We start from the raw sequence: 21242 nt of genomic DNA on the forward strand, positions 1-21242 counted from the left end.
AAAAAAAAAAAAAAAAAAAAAAAAATCAATTGATGGGTACTTTGCTTCCTGATTGAATGAAAAAAACTCCCATAGCTTCTGATGCAGGAAAATACTTAAACTTATGTTCCTTCCTAGTCTTCAGTTCATCTAAGCATATGCTTAACTGTAAATACATATGCTAGGGTGCTCTTCTCACTGAGCTTTGATTCTATCAGAGAGATACACAATACGGGCATCACAAAAGCTAAACAGGATCAATGTGTTTGATCAAGTTTGAACTTTTGGATTTTGGCCTTTGTATCCATGGCAGAAGCTTTATTCTTAGAGGAAAAAATAGGTCACTGTACAAGTTATTAGCAAGGTGAAGAGTTCAAATTAAATTTTATCTTTCAATTCAAATGGAGTAACAGCATGCAAATGACTGCCTTTCACTGTGCATGGGAACCAAAATAACTTTCTGGGCTCATTTGACTACCTGTATATCCAGCTTGGACAACCTTTTAGCAGGGCCTCCTTCCCCTACTTCCAGCATACCAGTGCCAACTCCTACTGTGGCTCTGCGTCTGTAATTTCTATTATTGCAGCTACAAACATTAATGATAAGAAACAGTATTTCTTCATTCACAATTAAACATCCCTGATTATATTAGAAGAGAGGTCTACTGCTTGACATAAAGGTACAGAACTTGGCCACGGTCCCTAGAAGACACTGAACATGCTGTAATTCAGATTGATGCATCACTTGTTAGCAACCAACTTCAAATTATCCTAGCAAATACCAGGGATTCATTGTAATGGGTGCAGCAGTTACCTTAACTGGCTCCTTTAATTGCCAACAGAATGATATACTGCATGTATCAAGAGTTCATGTGACTAAATGCTAAATACTGTAATGAACGTTTGTGGATCCTGTGATGGAGCCAAATTAATTTTAAAAATCATAGTAAGTAAACATAAAAAGGCTGCTTAGATGTGTCCAGCTCTAATCTTAACTGGAAAACATGTGAAATCTGTAGACTCTCTCTTGCACGTACCATTAAAAAGTGGTCTACAGAAATTTTTTTTCCATGAGCAAAAGTCTGGTTTTTAGATAAGCAACCTGCCTTCCCCACCTTGTGCAGGCACATTCCCTTGCAGTATTTCTACAAAATCCCTGGGTACAACTCTACCCAAGATGAGTAGATGGCATATAAGCAAAGGCAACTTTTATAGCTTCTCTTTGTTGGGTAAGATTTTCAATCCTGCATGGGCTTGTGCTGCAACTATACCTACAGCTAGACATCTAATGGGTTATTTGCATGTGTAGTTATGGCTGTTTTCCACAGATAATGATGGTAAATCCCAAGGCAAGTTACACAGACACAAAAACACATGCAATGATATACACAGAATTTCAGAAATCTAGCTGGATTCTTTTGCGTTTTCAGAGATAGAAACAAGAAGTTTAAAAACTAAAAGAAATGAGTATATGAAATTGTGACAAAAGTAGCTTGATACAATTTAAATAAAACATTACATCACTTTTAACATGAGAAGCTCAAATGATACAACTCTATGACTTGAGTTTTGCTCACTAAAACCAGCCTAAAAGCTGGTCTTGGATCAGCTCTTTATTTCCTAGATCAAGTGATTACCCTCTGTACAGAAGGCAGATGGGTTGGCTGGGAAGCAGACACCTTGTGAGTGAGATGTGCTCATTTCTGAAGCCAGTTAACCACCAAAGGCATTAGGGCAGCCATCCTGGTGGCTTCATTTGATGACGTCTCTCTGACTTGCTGTTATACTTTGGACGTGTTAAGTATGTGCCAGGTTCCTCATCAGATCATTTTGAGAATGAAAAAGGGCTATTTCCTGTGTACTGTAAGGTCTTTTCTAGCTCAGTAAGGCCATCACTTTGCAGTAACAGCCTGTGCCTCCATTCCCTTTGGGTAGGATCTGTAACCAAACCACCTTCTGGCAGGTCTCTGAACTGCACTTCAGTGGGGATGAACCATGTTACTGAGCAGGCCCAACTGGGCTTGGCACCCACAAGAATTTTCCTTCGGGAGTCCGTGGACAGCAACAGTGTGCAATAAAACAGAAGCCGTTTCTTCAAAACAAAGTGTGATTTATTTGCCAAAACAGGCACAGCACTCCAAGAAATGGATTAAAGAACAGCCAGGAGTCCTATGCACATACTCTCTTACCTATACTTGGCATTTCCCTCAAATATGTACTTTTGCTCTGGTTTGTTTTGGGTGACCCAATTACAGCCTTTCTGGGGCAGACCCGGACTCTCAGCAAGGTTGGGTCAGCCTGCAGCAACTTCTCTCCTCCCTTCCTGCACAGTGGATCTTTTAACCTTAAAGTTCATGACTTTAGCAAACAGCTGTGTAATCAGGGGTGGAGCGGAGGAGTTGCCTTTTCACAGATACTAATAGAGCCCAAATGTTTGTTGGGATGCTCCTCATCTAGGCAATTGGTTGCTTTTCATGTTTGGTTCCCCTGACAGTCCCATTTGATCTACTTCCATTGCAAATAACCCCTCATAAATAAGCACAGAGTCATACATAACTTAGCAATGCAGATCTTTCCCAGTTCTTCACAATATTAGCTAACTAAATTACTTCACCATCAGAAGCCCTTGTTCCAGAAAACTTCCAGAAGACAATGGAGGAGAAAAACATGCAATTAAAGGACTTAACTATCTAGTCTGTTATCTAGTTGTTGCAACCAAAATCTAACAGGCATCCTAGTCAAAAAATGGCTTACACCTCCACATCAGAACATCACGGATCTTTGACAGAGGAAGCACAAAAAAGAAAAACGTTTCCTTTGGTCCTGGCACAAAACCACATGCCAGACACTGTCTACCAAAAACTCAATACTCCTTGCAGACATGTTCTGCAGCTGTAAAGGAGGAAAACCCTAATATGCAGATATCATATATTCTTCTCTACCAAGTCAACTTCTGCTGTCACAAGGTGTCCAACTGCAGAAAAGATGAGAAATTGGCTCTCGTTTAACACAGTAAGCTAGGAGAAATATTAATACACGCTGGATAGAAACTCTGAGAAATCTGACAACATTTTTACTTTTATCAATGATCAAGGGCATGGGATCTCAGATGTCAGAATGATATGATGCCTTTGGCATATACAAGACTTAGCTTGCATATCCAATATAATGAAGGACAGCACAATAACATGAAAAACTTGCTCTGTCTTTGGACAAAATGCCTCTCTCTCTTATTTTCATAAAAGATATTCAAGAAAAGATGCACTCTTTTGTCATTTCAGTGTCAGATCTACTGAAAATTACTCTGTTCTGAAAATGGAAGAAGACAGGCACAGTATTTAGCAGAATATATCAGTATAGCAAGCTCACTTTTGTAGACTGCAATGACTATCCAACTGTTTCAAAATGAATCCCCAGGGATGCGATAAAGACTTGTTTTAATGAGTAGAGTTGTAGGTCCCCCCCGAGACTTCTGCAACAGTCATGCTGTTGAAAGAGCAAGGTTCACACTATCTGGAATTTGAAAAGGCCTAGAAAACAAAGAATTGCATGGGCTATTCTTGCATGTACAAATCCACTTTTTTTTCTGTAAACTGGTGAAGTTGAGAAAGAAAACCTGATCTGCAGTGTTATTTCTTCATAAGTTGTAGCCTTCTATTGGTATGCATAATACAGATGTAATTTTTTTCACATGCACAACAACTGCACATCCTGATTTCTGTTTCCATGCTGATGGAAATTTCTCTGAAAAATTGATTTGTTTGTGCAATTGGTAATGATGCTGTGGAATTTCTGGTTTACCAGAAACAAGACTGTTTAGCTAAATTTTTTTATTTTGAAATTGGTAATATATTTAAAATTGTTTTAAAGAGGACAAGCAAGCAAGGTTAAAGCCTATTTACACATTTATGGTTGGCATCAGCTAAATCATGTGTTGGGAAAACTCTGTTTGTGTACATTCCCTGAAGTCTGTGGATCAAAGTCCATTCTYAGATACTGCAGTGTAATATTTGGATGACGCCACGGAGGTAAACTGGTTGGTTCTCTTTATCCCGAAATGAGGCGTAACTCAAGGTTAGGAAGAACAGAATCTTGATCAAAAAGATAAATGAACTTACTCCAAAAATCAACACGGACAACTGAGCAAGAATGGTATTTAGCCATTTAGGAGCTGGCTTACCCATAGTTGACCACAAAAGAGAAACACAAAACATCCAATTGATAAAGTTCAGGTAGACATTAAAAGGATCTCACAGTTTTACTGACAGCTCTCAGCATGTGCCACCTAAGCTTAAGTGTTGGGAATCAAGGTCTACAACACACTACCGAAATTAGGAGAGAGTATTTATGCCTAAATTTGCTTCAGGTTTGTGGAAGTAGGAAAAGGAAATGGCTAGGAGAACCAGGGGTCTCATATCTGATCTCTCCTTGTCTAAAGGACATCCAGTATCATCTCAGATTCACAAGAAGGGCAAAGGGCATGAAAAAGTTTTCTGAAATGATATTCATGCTCTTAATGTTCTCTTTTAAAAGAAATAGGTACTGGTATATTCATATGGTTGCATATATGCACAGGCATGTTTTAGCCTACTAAAAAAAGGAGAAGCACCCTTTCAAAAATGTGTTTTAATAGCTGTCCAAAGGCTTGAAATACGCCCCTTTGAATCTTTGATTCAGCTAGAGAAAACACAGTATGCATACCTTCTCATGATGACAGAAAAGAAAAGAAATGTGTGGTTAAGATAGCTTACAAACAGCTCCCAGAACAGCACAGCAAGCTCAGGCTATTTCATCCAAAAGGCTGAAAATATAAAAGTATGTTTACCTTTTTTAACTTTGCTGCTCCAGCACAAGAGCGAATGGCCTCCATTAGAGCTTGCCTTGCCTCAGCAGGGTCAGCTGCAGCAGGTGCAGAGGATTTCCGAGCTGCTGCTGACAGCAGAGCAGGAGGCGGCGGTGGCTGTTCCGGGGGCGGTGGGATACAAAGCCGCTCTTCCCGAGGGTCTTCTGCTTTTTGCAAGGACAGTTCTGCGTTCCTAAAACTCTGCAGCTCTTCAGAGGCCACTGAGGAGATCTGTTCATGATGCAGTTGAAAGGAGGTGATTAATATCAAAGTCATATCAAAATATGACTAAACCGTATTTGTTTGACATTTGATGCACTTTAATTTCAGTACCCCGATTTCACTTTGCTTGAATGATATAAAGCACGTAGAGCTTTTGTTTGCTCATAGGGTTGAACATCTGTTACTACTCACTCACATCACTCAGCCAGGCTGATTACCAGCATCAAGGATTTGGTATTGACTCTGTCTCAGAAACTCAATCTCTATTTACTGTGAGCTCCAGCATCCTGTAACTTTTCTTGGCATGTAAGGTAACAAACGGAGAGCTGGACTTGGTATTCATTTGGAAACAATCACAAAGATTTTTGGAATCAGGAAGATACATTAAGGCTGCTGTAGCCACCCAGAAATCTTGTTACTTTTAGTAGTCTGGGCTGCACAGAAATAATCTCAGATGAGAGTGAGGCTCTTCTAGAGCTGTGCTTTTGGGACCTGGCTTCACTGAAAAAAACTGTTATTAAATCTAAACTTTCCAGCCATACTAAAAAGAAACAGGACCAGAAAGAATGACGTGAAAGCACATAGCACAAAAACAACTGGTTGCTCTTACAAGAGGGTTTCTGTGGAATTTCTGAACCTAGAATTCCTGCATGAAAATTATGTGGAAATTTATTTTTGTTTAAATGAATGCAGGGGGAAGAGGCAATTGTTCAGACTAAGCCAGGTTTTCCTTCAACTGCCTCAACAAATCTTTTTGTTGTTAACAATATTACTAGTAATAATCATGATAAAGTCTTAGTAATTAAAATGATTTGGAAAGTATTAGGAAATTTAGTATCATGTGGCAAACGGGAGGTTTATAAATGCAGTATCATTCCTTTTTCAGAGAAACTGAGAGAATACCTCTCTACTGAAAAATGAAAGGATTCAATCTCCCATCAAGCAACCCAAATTCAGAGAGCTCCTACATTCTGTTCCTTCACTGTATATACAAATATATGGGAATGAAGTCATACCAGATAAGACATAAATATCTGAAATTACACTGAAGGGACGGCCCTTCCATCATAGCACATCTATATCCAGCCCTGTACACACATAAATATGGTGTGTACATGCTTTAACTAGCACAGGTGACATGGTGTGAAAAAGAAATGCACGGTTTCTAAGCAACTTCCTTTAAAATGATGCTAAAAGCTTCTCTGCTGGAGAAAAGTATTCCAAAAAGTCTCTGTGATAAAATAACACCATTCTCAGAGCCTCTTTCACACAGATTTACATTTATGCCAAATGAATGCAAAATGCAATTACGTACGTGTGAAGATGGCTGTGGCACATCCTTGATCAAGGGGTTGCTGATCCTCTACTGCCTCTAGTAGCGTATTCCGCTCTCAGAGAAAGCTGTACCCTAACTGCAGCAGGGGCAGCGAGATACTCAGAACTGCTTTGAGGGAAGGAGTAATGCCCTAATACAGAAAAGGGACACTTTCAATCTCGTGTAAGCTCTCTGGATGTGTTAATGGCCTGAATCATTACATGAGGGAAATGGGGGACTCCTTGCCAAATACACATCCTTGGCTTGATTAGTGAACTGAGGGAAAGCTAAGGCTAGAACAATGCAGGCTTTGGTTATTAGGAATAGGAGACGCTTTAATGGGTAGGTCAATCCTTCAGACAGAAGGAATCACCCTGCTGCAGTGGAAGAGAGTTTGAAATTTTCCATCAACGTTCATTACTTGCATACAATTTGCATGCACCTAACTCATGGAGCACATATGAAGAAGTCATAATATGTTTTTAGGTAACTGGGATCAGATATATACAGTAGGTAATGCAAATAACCTAACTGCATACTCTTAAAGTGCAAAAACCAGCACCTAAATATGTGAAACTGATGATCATCTGGTGCCTTCCATGTACATTCTCTTAAATTCATTTGGATTCCTACATGATTCTTTCTCAGCTACAAGCAAACAATTTCAAAGAGAGTAACTTCTGTAGCAGAGGACAGAACCTGACCCACTATATTATCTGCATAAGTCAGATCTGGTCTTATATCATAATATTTTCCCCTAAGCTTTTCTCTTTGCAGGACAACTTCAGTTTGCATCATTTCCAGGTTCATCCAAAATCTTCAGCAGGAACAGACTGCACTTAGAAGGTCACTGATCATCTTTATTTCTTACCTTTTTCAGCTTTGAGGTGCCACTGTGGCCTCTGATTGCTGCCAACAGAGCTGAGCGCTCATTCTCTGGCTCAGCATACAAGGGTTTCTTGGGACTTCCATTTAATGCACTGTCTGAAATCTAGAATATAAAAACAATAAACTTATTAGATATTTAATTAGAGACAGTTTGGAAACACTATTGAAAGCATTTTTAGTGCTTGTACCAGAATGCAAACTATGGAGACTAATCAGTCTGTCTTCTTTCAGCCCTGCTTTTACAACCCTTATTCAATCTGATTGGTAAGGATATATGTAGATTCCAGTTAGTAACATTGTATGTACAGATGCAGTCTCACATTCCCCGAGCATTAGAGACAAATTAATACCACCAAATTAATACAAAATGTAGTTTTCTTTCCTTTACAGATATTTGCAAGTTTTCTCCACACAGTGTGTTCCTGTTTTTACATAACATAGAGAAATGCAGGTTAGGCTCTTTGGATAACCTCAATTACCTCTCTTTTAAGATGTATCTGTGCACCCTCTGCCTCTCCTAGCTAGCGCAGCAGCAATAGCGTTGCGTAACATACACGACATGCAGCATAACCAGTGGCTTGGTCTGCATTTTGCCATTATAAATTTTTCAAATGACATGTGTACTCCAGCTCACCAGCAGCTGGACTGATTATAAAACAGCTGGTGTCTGAATACAGGCTTCTGTAGGCTGCACAGGCTGAACGAAGCCTCCACTTTACCTTTCTGAGTTTCTCCTTCCCCCCTCCTGTTTGGATGGCTTCCATCAGGGCACTGTGCAGGGACGTATCTTTCAGGACTGGTTTCTGGACAACTGGTTTGAACTTCTTCTTTGGTCCAAAGATGTTGGTCTGAACGTTAACATCCAGCTCACTGATAGCACTAGTAACCAAACTGTCGTGTTTGTCCTCCCGTTCTGACTCCGTGTGATTGTTTGTGGTCGCACCATTTAACTCAGGTGATGCTTTAAAACAACTAGCTTGTAYGCTGTTAGCGGGAGGCCATTTACTGGCTTGCAAGGATGAGCTGGAAAAGGGTGGGACGACCTGGAGATCAGGTGACTTGAGAGATGGGGCTGAATTAGTATGGTTCAAAGTCTCACATTTCTGGTCAAACAAAAGATGCATCTTTTTCTCTACTATATTTTGTTTGCTGTTTAAACTGTGATCATCTTCTGTAGTGTTGTTATCCTTTGAAGAGGATTTGGTAAGTGGGACACTGGCATTCTTTTTATAGAAACTAGGAGGAGTTGTTTGATTTGGTGCCCTGATGTTAACTATTTTGTTTTCCACTCCAGAATTATCACCAGGTGTAAACCTGTGGGATGCTTTTAGACTGGATGTAAAAATATTTGAAAGTGGTTCTCTTGTTTCTGCTGAATCTGTTTCCACAGGGCTGTATTTGGCCACAATAATACATCTTTGGGGGAAAAGTTCTCCTTCAGTTTTAACCTCTCCTGCCTCATGTTTATTTTTTTCTTTCTCATGATATTCTGTGGAGTCAGACTTAAAGGTAGGTAGGTTGATGTGTTTTGCAATGGCAGAGGCAACGTATTGACTTGAAGTTCTCCTATGCGGCTTTAGAAATGGAAGCTCCACCTTGTCCTTATTAATGGTTGGGGCCACTAATGGTTTTACTTGAGACTGCGTGATTGGAAGAGGTGGTTTGGCCTTTTCATTTTCAAACTGTCTTTCAGCTACCTGGGAAGTAACAGTTTGTGGTGCTACAGGTTTTGGAGCTACAAGGCAGACAGGTTTGTGTTCATGTTTTATAGTAAAAGATTTAGAGTTTGTGGTGACCGCTGACTTTTTAAGAAGATGCTCAGCGGAGTCATCACTTTGCTTTTCCATAGAACTTGACCTCCAGAATGCCTTTACTTTCCCAATAGGAATTTCCTCACTTTCACCAGTAGTGAAAGTAGTAGTATCTGACATGTTCTTAGCGCCACCAGCACTTGGGCTTATAAGATTGCCTAGTTCATCTATTTTAATGGCACCAGTGGAGAGGGAAACTCCYCTATCAAAATGCTTTATTTCAGGTTTGGGAGGAACAACTTTAAAGGTCGTCAAACCCATTTTAAGTTCATAATTTGTTCCTGAATTCTGGGTGCGATGACACCATGTGGGTGTTGAAGGAATTTCTTCTACTTTCTCTTCATTTTTCTTTGCCAGTGGCTGCTTGATTTCTAATTCTGATTTACTTTTTTTCAGACGTCTTTCCCTGTTACTATACTCCTTAAATGGATTTTTTTTCTCTTTTGCTGTACTGATTTCAGTTGCAGCCTTGGAGTGAGATGGAATCAGCCTAGATTTATATTCCTCAGACTTCAGACTATGTTTAGGAGGGAGTTCCAGTCTTAAGTTCTTTTCACTTCTTTTTTCGAAGGAAGATGTGAGAGATTCAAACATGTCTCTCCTCTGTTCCACAGGCAAGTGATCAAATTCATTTTCAGAAAGTTGCTGATGCATTAAATCCTTGGATATACATACAGATCCACCACCTGTATGTCCCTTATCAAAGGAACCTGCATTGTTATTTTTATTTGTAAAGTTCCCTGTATTAACAGAGTCAGCTGAAATATTTTCCGAACCCCTTGTCTCTTGATTTCCAGCAGACCAAGGGATGTTAACTTCTGCATCATCATCTATGATTGTTACTGGAACAAAAACGGTAACATCTTGGGCAGCCTCAACTTTTCTTGTATGCGGGCTCAACGCCTCAGTAATATACTCGGACTCAGAGTTGCTTATAACATCCACTGCTGCAAAATACATACATAAAAGTACATGCAGGTAATATTTAGGCAGTATCACTTTAAATTACACAAACAACTAATACAAACTAATCCAAATCAGCTATTTGAGTTCCAGCGAAACTAAAAGGAATATATATACACACACACACATATATATGTATATGTTTATATATATATATATATATATATATATATATATATACACATACACACACGCCTGTACTACAAAAAAAGAAAGATCTGGGTCCCTTTGCTGTCTGGTTGCTGATTAGGATCAGGCAAATATTCCTGCAGTCCTCCTGCTTCAGTCAGTGGGAAACATACAAATGCAGTTGAAAGCAGAATTTAATCTATTGTTCATACCTTATCTTTGACTAACTACTCCCAGTGATAAACATTTCACCACATGACTCCAAAGGAGAAACATTTCTGAGAAACAGCAAGTAACTCCAAATTATGTTTCCCAGACCTGGTCAGTAATAACAACCCAGCTGAAGGATTTCCTTGAGCAAGCAAACAAAGAAACAGTACTTGTATTTTTTCCTCCATTCTTCTCACCCTTTGTTATCAATGACCCCAGAAGCTTCATTGTGCAAGAAGCTTAACTTGTCTCTCAAATTTGCTGGTATAAATCGAGGGTTATGACATAAAAGTTAAAGGAATTGCAGTGTTAGAGTACTCAGTGAATTAAATTAAAGCAAGTCCACTGCAAAAGTACTAAAATAAAGATGTTTAAAAAAAGTATTCAACATCAGTCGGTGACAAAGCATTAATAGTGAAGGACTGTCATTAACAATAGGCAAAAGAGAAGAACGATATTGCTTTGTGATGACATTTTATCTCTTTCCACTGTTTCTGATCAGTATTTTCAATTTTTAACTTTAAAGTACAAGGCTGCTAATGCACAGGAACACTGGGTACAAAAATCCCCCCTCTTCTCCACTTCATTATGACAAAATAAAAACAGAAGCATTATTCATAACTGAAGTCAATGAAATTGTACCAAATTTGGCCCATAAACTGTGCCCATAAACTGCTCTTCATTTCATTCTGGTAGCAGACATTGAAATATGACGACAGTCTGATACGGTAGCCCCAAAATACCCAGTACTAGTGTATAAAGGGTGGCTTGCTGCAGAGGCAATGTGAAAGCAGTCTCTTTGGGGGGAACCACCTTCTGCTTCCGAGCTGCGAGTTGCTCCCAGTAACCTTAGTGAGAAATGTGCAGATGTCTCAGACACAATTTGCCTCGGTATCTCCCAGCTATGCCCAGCTCCTTTGTCCTTTGGAGGTAACCCACTTCCCTACCTTCCAAATCTTCATCCAGGTCAGCCAGCGTTTGCTGGAGCTGAGCAGCAATGAACATATCCTTACTGTTGAGCTTAGCGGAAGTACTTTCTTCATCTCTACTGCTAATTGAAAGAGCAAAAAAAGAAGTTAAGTCTCTGCTTTTGCTGTGCRGCGCTGTTCTGAAATACACTCTCATTTTGGCACCTTTGGTCCCACTGGGGTAGGGAAATTCCTCTCCCAAAGTAGGAAAATGTGCAGCCCTAGAGGCACACGCCACACTGACACAGCTGTATCCAAGGAGGGATCTCTGTGGTGCTGAGCACACTCAGTGCGCTGGTGATCAAAAGATTAGGATTAATAAACCCTGCCACAAAGAAATGGCCTGGCCTCACCGTGCAGTATGCATTTCAGCCAGGCTGCTGCAAAGCACTGTGTGCCAAGGCAAAGAGTTGCATATCCAGCTAATTTTAAAGCAGACCACTACCCATCCTGCATGTACCCTGCCAATAAATCTGTACCTTCATTAAATAAAAACTGCATGGCAATGAAAAACAAAAGCAGTTAAGTACTGTTACACCATCACTCTTCTTCTGGGGGAGAGGGAAGGGAGGAGCAAAGAGAAACTAATCCCTTGAAAGTCGTTTCTAATGAAATGTATCAAGGGGCCTGATTTTACCAGGAAATAGCTCTATGGTTTTCAATGAAGTTGTACAACGATCTAAAACAAGCCTGAAATCAGAATGAGTGCCAAGTGTTTTCTTGGCTTATTAAAAGAAAAAACTAATGAAACTAAGAAAAAACTAACAAACAAGAACTAAAATTAAAAAAATACACAAGACAACCTGTTTTACAACAGACCTTCTGTTTCTTAGGAAGAAAGATCTCAACCAGTGGAATTTTTCTACTGAAATCAAAAAGCCAGGATTTCATGTCAGGAGACAAACTTTTTCCAGTTACTTGTTCCTCACCTGCAGTCAAAACATTTTCATCTGTGACTCTGCATCTAAGTTTCGCCCTTGTGATTAGGCTATTGACAATATAATTTTCCATTCTAACCACACCTAAACTAACTCTGATCAGGCAAAGCAGCTTTGCACTTTTCAAGATCAAGCCCTCCATCTCATAGATGAAGTAAGAGATGACTCTTTTTTTGGTAGTATACTGAATACTATCTGCAAAATGTTATTTTGCTGCTGCCTTTTGAGATAGCCATCTGAATCAAAATTCAGGGATGTTTCCTGGCATTGACTTAAATAATCTCTAGCATTGTAGTTTCCCTTTTTTGCTATTTTATTGTTATATTTTTTCTCTTGCTCATAGTAGAAACACCTGAAATCACATGTTGAACCATCTTTTTTGTTTTTTTAATTGCATTGCATTCACTTCTCCTTTCTGTATGCCTTTTATACTTAAATGAACAAATGCACTCCTAGAGCCTGCTTCTTCTTCTACTCTCAGCTAACTCCCTTGAACTTATAAAGGTGAGTTCATGTATGCTGGGTCAATAAAAACAGTAAACCACACCTGCAAGGAAATCTTCCAAAACTGGGAAGGCACAAATCAGCCGAAGTCTTCAAAAGAGGCAACAGGGACTTTAATCCTACTGTACCCTAAAGTATACACACACACACACCACCCAGTGAGATCACTCATCTGAACAAACTGACAAGAAGATTTAAGCTTACTGCAGCATCGGGACTGTTGCAGAAGTTTGGCAAACAAAACTCTCAACTTGAAGGTGGCAGAAAAGAACCAACCCAACTTTATATTGGTTTTGCAGTGCAAAGTTTTATAAAATTATTAAAAAAAGACTTGTTTTCCTACAAGTGCATTTTAAAACAACTTACTCCCAAACTCAAAGAAAGTGTTTTCGAGAGGAAAATCATTCCAACTGCACAACAGCTAAACACGTCTATCCAGTGTGGAAGGCAAATACTGCATTCTGCTTTGCAAAGATGGTCTTGGGGGATAGTTGCCCGTAGCCGGAAGCAAAGTACGGATGTGCACTGAAACTCATTCTCTAAGCTGTTGTGCAGAAGGTGCTTTAGGCTATGGTGCTTGAATGACACTTAAGAAAACCTCGGAAGAAAAATGTGTAAGCCTATACCTATCAGAGAATGAGACTGAAGTTCATGAAGGCCCTGCCAGCTCACCATCTTTTTGGTACCTCATTGTATGTTTTTGTCTATTGCACCAGTGCTCTACAATACAGCCAAACTCTGTATTACTAGGCTTGTCAAGGTTGGGCATTCTCCAGGAAGTAATGAAACCTACGGCTTGAGAATTTTATAGGGTATTTATCTAGGAGCAGGGATTCCTGGGTCCAAACATGTAGTATGGGTTCATTGCACTGACCAGCTCTTTCCTCCCTTAAATCAATGGAAACCTTTTAATGATTCCTTATAGCAAAATTATCTTCTCCTTGATGGGTACAACAGTCAGCAGAGGTTTTTTTCATTACCCTCTGTGCAGCTGTGCAGTGACTATACATAATTTGCTTCTCAACCTCTGCTTCAATCTCCTTATCTAGACAATTGGGATAATGATATCGAAATCATAGAAGTTTTCTGAGGAAAAGAGARCAACGCGGTGAAAATGAAAGGATTCTTAATTTTCTCTTACACAGGGAGCTTCAGAAAAAAACAGACCTTTTCTTGTGCATTTCCAAATCCCTAAAAGAGCTATTGCTCAATTCATCTCCAAACTCACCTAAAAAGCGAGCCAGCATGTATACATCAGCCATAGAGCTCTTCTTGAAATCCTTAGCATCAAGAATTTAAAATATACAGAGTGATAGTGTTTTGTGAGGTGAAGGTCTGGTAGTTTCCAGTAGCTCACATGGTATATAAATACACCTAAAAAGACTTTTTCACACAACAGTATTTGGAAAAGGAAAACAAAAGGGCCTCTAATTTCTTTTTCAAAGGCTTCTTCCCTTCTGACCCTATACACTTTTCTTTTGTTGACAGCTCTGTTTTGGCCAGAATCCAAGAAAAATACAAGACTTATTCCGATACCACGTTTTACATTCTGGATAAACACTATCAGTGGCATTTTCTCACACATACTTTTTTTGACTCGGGGAAGAACTTGATAACCTTTAGGCTGCTTTTCTCGTAAAACGCAAGGCACTAAAAATAAAGCACTGGGGAGCATTTAGCACAAGCTCGAAATGGCCAACGTGCATGGCTCCTGAGAGCCTGCTCACTTATTACTTACGGAGATTAGCAGAGATTTGTGCATAAGCACAGAACTGAGCAGACTGACTACTAAACTACTGCCTTCAGTGCTCCATCGAGCTCAGGCTACAACACAATTGCTCCTCTGCAGTCGTTCACTCAGCTGGAGACAAAATGAAACTTAGAGCAGCATTTTGTCAAATTAAGGCCACGGGAGACAGCCGTTTATGAGAAAGTTTACATTCTAAGCAAGAGAGGAAAAATCTCTGATGAACCTACCTGGAAATCCGCATTAAAAATAAATCAAAAACAGTTAAAAAGCTATCAGAATAGTAATCAGAGAAGCTGCATTTTGTTATACTTCAAACAGCTCTGCAAATGATAAAATTGACCCAAGTCCTTTTGGAAGAAAGCACATTTTCCAAGAGTTCTGGAAAGCCTTGTGTGTAGTACCAGAGGTAGAGAGCCTTATAATCCCAGCATAACTGAGAAAGCACAGTGCAGAGCTATGTAAACTGCAGTGAAGGGACTGAGGAAGAGATTCAGTTGCCTAAACTCAGGCACTCAGGGCCATCTGAAATACTGTGGGGTATTCAAGACACCTGTATGGGGCTGGTAGACGTACTACAGAACGTAGACCCTGGGGAGACCCAGGTCCTCCCAGAGTGGCTGCAGGCAAGATGAAATGGCAGGAGACATCTCTCAAGTTAACTGAGCCCTACTCTAGAGTCTCATGTTCACTATATCAAAAGACTTGAGAAGAGGGTTGCTGTAAATTTGTTCTTAGCTATGAAGGGCAGACAGAGCCGTTGTGCCCAGCATGGAAGTCTGATACTGTGGTTAGCATGGATTGGGCTTTGGAGCACTTTCAGAGCTCCTTTCCCAGCTCTGACAGTGCTTGCAGTCTGGTACTGGGGAATCCACCTGTATGTACCCAAACTCCTCCTTTGCAAAACAGATCCACATTATTCTCCTCTTGCCTAAGTGCTGGATAGAGAAATGCTTCTCACTGGTGTGTATCATGGTGGATGTTAGAAAAAGAGACTGATGCTGAATGTATTTAAATTGAAGAAAGTATATCTGAAAGTTCATCCTTCTTGAATATGGCTTTCTATTCAGCCAGGTCACAAAGATGACACTGAATAATCTCAAAGAGTTCACAGATTTGTTTTTTTGATTGATGTAGCAAAGTACTCTTCAAAAGTGGAGGTAACTGCTTTTCACAATAGTCAATAATTTACAAAGCCTTAGGGACCACTTTTCCAACCTTTCCTTTTTTTAGGCTAGACGACTTTTTCCTTTTTCTTTCCTTTTCTTTCTCCTCTCCTCCTCTCTTCTCTTTTCTGTCTTCTCTGCTCTGTTTTGTTCTCTTTTCTGTTTTTTTTCTGTTCTCTCTTTTGTTTCTTCTCTGTTTTCTATAATGGCTGCAGATCAGCAGCTAGTGTAAGTGGCAGACTTTCTGATACCCTGAGCTATGACTTGACCAATGAGATCCTCTTCTTCTGCTGCCTCCTGTGAACTTAAGGATAAAGTTTTAATGTGCTAGCTTCATATGACCAAAGCCCATTAAAATGCCATAATGTAGACTGTTAATGTACTGGAAAGAACATCCCACTTAGGACTGGTTAGATAACAAAGTCTTGTCTTTGAAGTAAGATTTCTGCAAGTGGCAAGCAAGCAGGGAAAGGAAAAAGTCAAGAGTCATATTCTGTTTGAAAGCCACATAACCTTCCTTTTTATGTCCTTGACTGAGTGACAAAAGAAAAAGCTGCACATTTTTGAGAGCAAGGTACAGATATCATTGCCATACCAAGTTTTTTAGCTTATGTTCTGTTTTGAGTTCTGTTGGATAGAATCATACTTACAATGGTCTTTAGATTGCATTTATATCTGAGCTGAATAAAAATCATCACAGACTGAATTAATCTGTTTTCCAGTCCTAGAATATATAGGTCCAGTACTGCCTTCAGATATAATACCACCTGATTAAAATACAAACTTGCAGACATAGATGAGGAGGAAAATGAAACAGTATTTCAGCAGCAGCTAAGTTTATGGTTCTTTTATATATCTTCTTTGTGGTTACTGGTCAAAAACCTAAACAGAAAGCAAATGAAAATGGTTTTGCATATTTATAGCATTGCTTTGTGTTTTTGAGAGCCTTAATGCTAGAAATCTCTAAGCTTGTTACTTAGCAGGGTGATCTAAGCTTTCAGAGCCCCCAGACATATGTCAGTCTCAGGGTCCTCTCATCGACTCTGTAAGCTACAGCTTACAATTTCTATCAGCCAGAAAAATGCCCCCACTCTTCCACCTCCACACATGGGGCTCTTGCAGCAACTTCACAACGGAAAAGGCAACAGACAGGATTGCCCACAAGGCCAGCAATAACCAATAAACTGGACTAACATGGATCAGCTTGTAATTCAGCAATATCACCTCTGAGAAATAACACTGCATGTTAAAAACCAGCACAGTGTGCTTAAATAATATCTCTTGGTTTACACAGAAAAATATGAGAAAGAGCAAGGACGAGAATCTTTCTCTCCTGGAACCCAACACTACACCTTTAGCAACTGAATCTGCTCCCTAATACGTAAAATATTCTATAGTTCCAAAGTATAAGGCATTTTTCCCGTGGATGAATTTAACAGGAAGGCTAATCTGGATTCTTGCTCTAATGTCTGTGAATATCTTTTACTTAACCATATCATCATCAGTATCTTCCCTACACGAACATCTGCCAGCAAAAAAGTGCATGAAAATGTCCAGATTGTAAAGAGTTTTCTGGGACAAAGGGAAAGGGAAAGCCAGAGATAAGGAAGGAAATTAGCAAAACTGTATAAGAAACAGAGGCTTGCAAATCTGTTAGACATCTGGGTCCTAATTAAGTAATTTTTCATCCCTGAAGTTCTTCTCCCTGTTACTTTAACCCTTTCTCTTCCATCCTTCCCCTTAAAAGTACATTCCTATTTTCAATAAAGTAAAACACATGTCTACCCAGCTAAAATAAAACCTGTCCTATGTAGAAACAACAGAATAAATCTTTCCCATCTTTTCCAAAGATTGCTGTGACAGGTAATTATATAGAACGGGTTTGTGCATATACACGCACATATACATTATATATAATACATTGCTATTTTTCTCTAGAGTTTTTGTCTTTCCTTCCTGTCTGCCTTTCTCCATGCAGTATTATATTTTTCTTCCTGTGACCAGTTTCATCATTAAATTCCTCCAACTACCAACTTCTCTTTCCCTCCTGTCTTTCCTAAGTGAAATACAAAACCCTGTAACTTTTGAATTTGAATGGACTCAAAATTAAGTAGAAAAAAATTCATCTACCTCTATCCTTTCAACAGATTTTGTTTTAAACTCAGTCATCAAAAAACTAGAAGTTTTATAACAAACAGCAAATATTTCTCAGGTTGCTAACAAGAAAGATCCTTTTCTTTCTCCTCACAATAGCTTTGGCTACCAGAATCAGAGCCAAATGTAACAAATTCTGTCAAGAAAAAGAGAGAATATGAGATTCTCCCTACCTATATCAAGAACATTAAGTGACTGAAGTAAGGACCCCCCCCCATGCCCTCAATTAACTTTACCTGAAAAAATATTCCTCATTCCTGTCTACCAGAACAGTAAATTATGGGAGTAAATCAAGACCTCAGAAAGGTATTTATCTTTTTTCCCAGTCAAGTCACAATCTATAATGCGGTATTTATTTACCTTTATAACAAGCATATTCCTTTTACATTTAAAAATACTTTAAAATATTTTAATAAATTAAAGAAATTAAATTAAAGATATTTTATGATTTAAAATGTTTGTACTGCTCTGTGTGAGGCTGACAGAACCACCTACTATTAAGGCTACCTATAAAACCCTAATTTCAGTTGCTCACACCTTTGGGAAATTATACCTTTTTCCTAGGTGGCAGTCCAAGCGTGACAATTTTTATCATGATCCTCATTATTCTGTTATTTTTATTGAGCCAAAATGGTCAAATGAATCCCAAGAACAGCATTTGGAAGACACGGAGAGGTCCATTCTGAAACCTGAAGTGCTATATAATGCTTAATTCTCTGCAAAAATGGATCGTGTGTGGTCTAACTGGTCACTGGACTGTCTTGACTCTCTGTGCCTCAACTCTCCTCTCTAAAATAGCAACACCACCTTTTCAGCTCACATGAATACTGCGAGGAGAAATTACAGTCTGTATGGCACATGGATACTAGTGTGACGAGTAAGATAGAAAAACCAAGAGRAAATTAAATAGTCCTGTCTCCAGAACAGAGTTTGAACTGAGAGCAAACTGTGGTATACCTATTCCATTAATTGAGCTCTGAAACCTAGAGAAAATAAAACAAAACAGAATGTGATCACATAACTACCAACTTTATCATACTGCACAAAGGGGGGGAAAATTAACGTTACACAGGCAGCTTTAATATTAATGTTACCTATCTTTGAGCGCGTGACTTAGCATTCCTAATAATATTATTTTAACATAATTTTTAATGTGTAATTACTTATACAGCTCCAGACAGTAAGTGTGCATGATGCTTTATAGGCATATAAAATTGACTGATCCCTGCCCCAAGGAGCTTGCATGATGACACCATACATGGGATGGGAAAGGAGGGGGTATGGGAGGACAGGAGTTGCAACAGTGTGAGATCATGAGATGTGTTTACTGCTACGTAAGTAACATTTCAGCTTCTCTGTGGTTTTCTTGTTACTCATTTAACACTATATATTAAAATTTGTTGAACAGATACATAACGCAAAGATATCAGCTGTAAGGAAGGATATGAAGAAAGAAAACCATGTTGAACAGCGTTCAGTCAGCAGTTAATATTAAAACGTTCACAGTCAAACGTTGCACGTAGTCAATTATTCATACAGTGGCAGCCCTTCGCACCTCCAGCTGCGATGAGGCTCCTGCTCTACCAGGCACTACACAAACATACCATGAGATACGATAGCTGTGTGAAAACAATAAGCAGCTGCAGGGAATATCAGAGGCAGAGGGAGACAGAGGCAGTGTAATAGGTGAGAGGCAAAGCCAAGGGCAGACCTAAAGTCTTTTGACATTTGATTTGATGCTCTACCTATCTATGCATATTTGGATTACAATTACTTAAACAAAATATCCCAAAACAAAATAAAAAGAAGAATATGCCTGCCAGTTGCTCCATGTACTAGAAGACAAGAGCATGTGGGAAGACCTGGTTGGAAACCCCTGGAATTGGAGGGCTTCTTCTGTAAATCTCTGTTCTGCTTTTGTGCTCTGCGTGTGCAAAGCCAGTGCTATGGGCAATTTCTGATCTCGCCACGTTATTACGCTGCTATGAACAGACAAATCCACTGCATGTTGAAGAGTGTACCCTTAAGTGCTCACAGCTTTCCTCGACTTCAGTAGCAGAGGAGTGAGGTGCAGACCCTGGCCAAAATTCTCTTCTGTGATTTTCTATGGCTGTCAGGCAATTCTGCTACACAGAGACCACCCAGGCTTATACAATTCCAGAAAAATCAATTAAAAATAAATACACAATTAACCGAAGTAAGCATCACGGCAAAATATTCTTGATGATCCCTTGGCGCACAGACTGAACCTCTGGAATAAACCTACATAAGACCTTTAGACCTGAATCTTCTCTTCACTGTGGTTCTTCACAATGCACTTGCAAAATAGCACTTGTGCTTTCTTTAAAGCATTGTCCCCCTCTAAATATTATTTGCTTCTACTTTAATAGTACTTTTTATTACTCACACAGTATATGTTTTTAATATAAAGAATTAGAAATGCTTGAATTAGTTATTTCACAGGACAATGCTAAGCCCAGATTTCAGTCAGCTTTACCATTTACAATGATAAGCTAAATATCTCTGTTACTTTTATTAACCTTTTTCTGTACACTGGTCCCAGTTAGTCCCTAAATGAAATTTCTGGCTTCAGTGGAGCTCAGACTCAAGGAGGACACTTGATTCATTGCTGCTAACTACTGTTACTTTCAGTCATGCCATGTTCTCCAAATATCTTTATCTTCCTTTTAGAATTGAGTTTGATCTTAGTACGTGGACTGGCAGAACATAAGGAATTATTAAACTACATGTATAATTTTCCTTGAAGTTTTGTAGCTTATGAAACATACTTAAAACTCTGTATAGCATGATATCAGTTACTCACATGAACGACACATTTTAACTTGACTGGGGATTCAGAAGGTTGGTTTGGCCCTGAAGGTAATCCCTGTTCATCAGAAGAACCCCATACAATCTCAGAGCTCCCAAAAGATTTTACCAGTGGGCTGGGGGGGCTAAGACAGCAAAACTTTGAAACTGATGTTCTCCAGATTTGGCTATGCTCAAAATTGTACTCAGAACTGATTCAAACCCCACTAAAACAAGATTTTCATTTTTAAATAGGCTTAAAAATATATAGGTTGTTACCAATATTTTTTACCTAAAACAAATAGGTTTTAAAAAAAATCCCTGTTTTCTTCCCTCTGCACTTAGGAAGTGGTTTTTGAAAACTTAGCAATTTGACCTCAAAAAGAGTTAAAAGAGCACAATTTTCAAAGCTGGTTTGTTTACAAACATAGGTTAGGAGTGGAACGGGATTTAGTTCCAAACATTGCTGGCACATTCAGAACAAACACTTAAAAGATAATACTATCAGCATCTCTGTTGTGGCAGTCTAAATGGTTGCTGCCAGAAGACTAAAATCAGTCACAAATTCGATTTGCTACGCCCTAAAGTTGATCTGAA

At 39.1% G+C, this 21242-nt stretch overlaps 1 protein-coding gene across 1 annotated transcript in view; it reads right to left on the bottom strand.

Annotated features, from left to right (window-relative positions):
• The window catches only part of COBL (cordon-bleu WH2 repeat protein), a 160640-nt gene that overhangs the window by 1641 nt on the left and 137757 nt on the right, over positions 1–21242 (bottom strand). Inside the window, exons 10-13 of the mRNA XM_026072101.1 lie at positions 11308–11411; positions 7967–10005; positions 7231–7350; positions 4805–5053 (exon numbers count right to left, since the gene is read on the bottom strand). Coding sequence (XP_025927886.1) covers positions 4805–5053; positions 7231–7350; positions 7967–10005; positions 11308–11411 — 2512 coding nt within the window. The remainder of the gene's footprint in view (positions 1–4804; positions 5054–7230; positions 7351–7966; positions 10006–11307; positions 11412–21242) is intronic.

Source organism: Apteryx rowi, unplaced genomic scaffold (genome assembly GCF_003343035.1).
Source record: "Apteryx rowi isolate R43461 unplaced genomic scaffold, aptRow1 scaffold_337, whole genome shotgun sequence".
Classification (NCBI taxonomy): domain Eukaryota; kingdom Metazoa; phylum Chordata; class Aves; order Apterygiformes; family Apterygidae; genus Apteryx; species Apteryx rowi.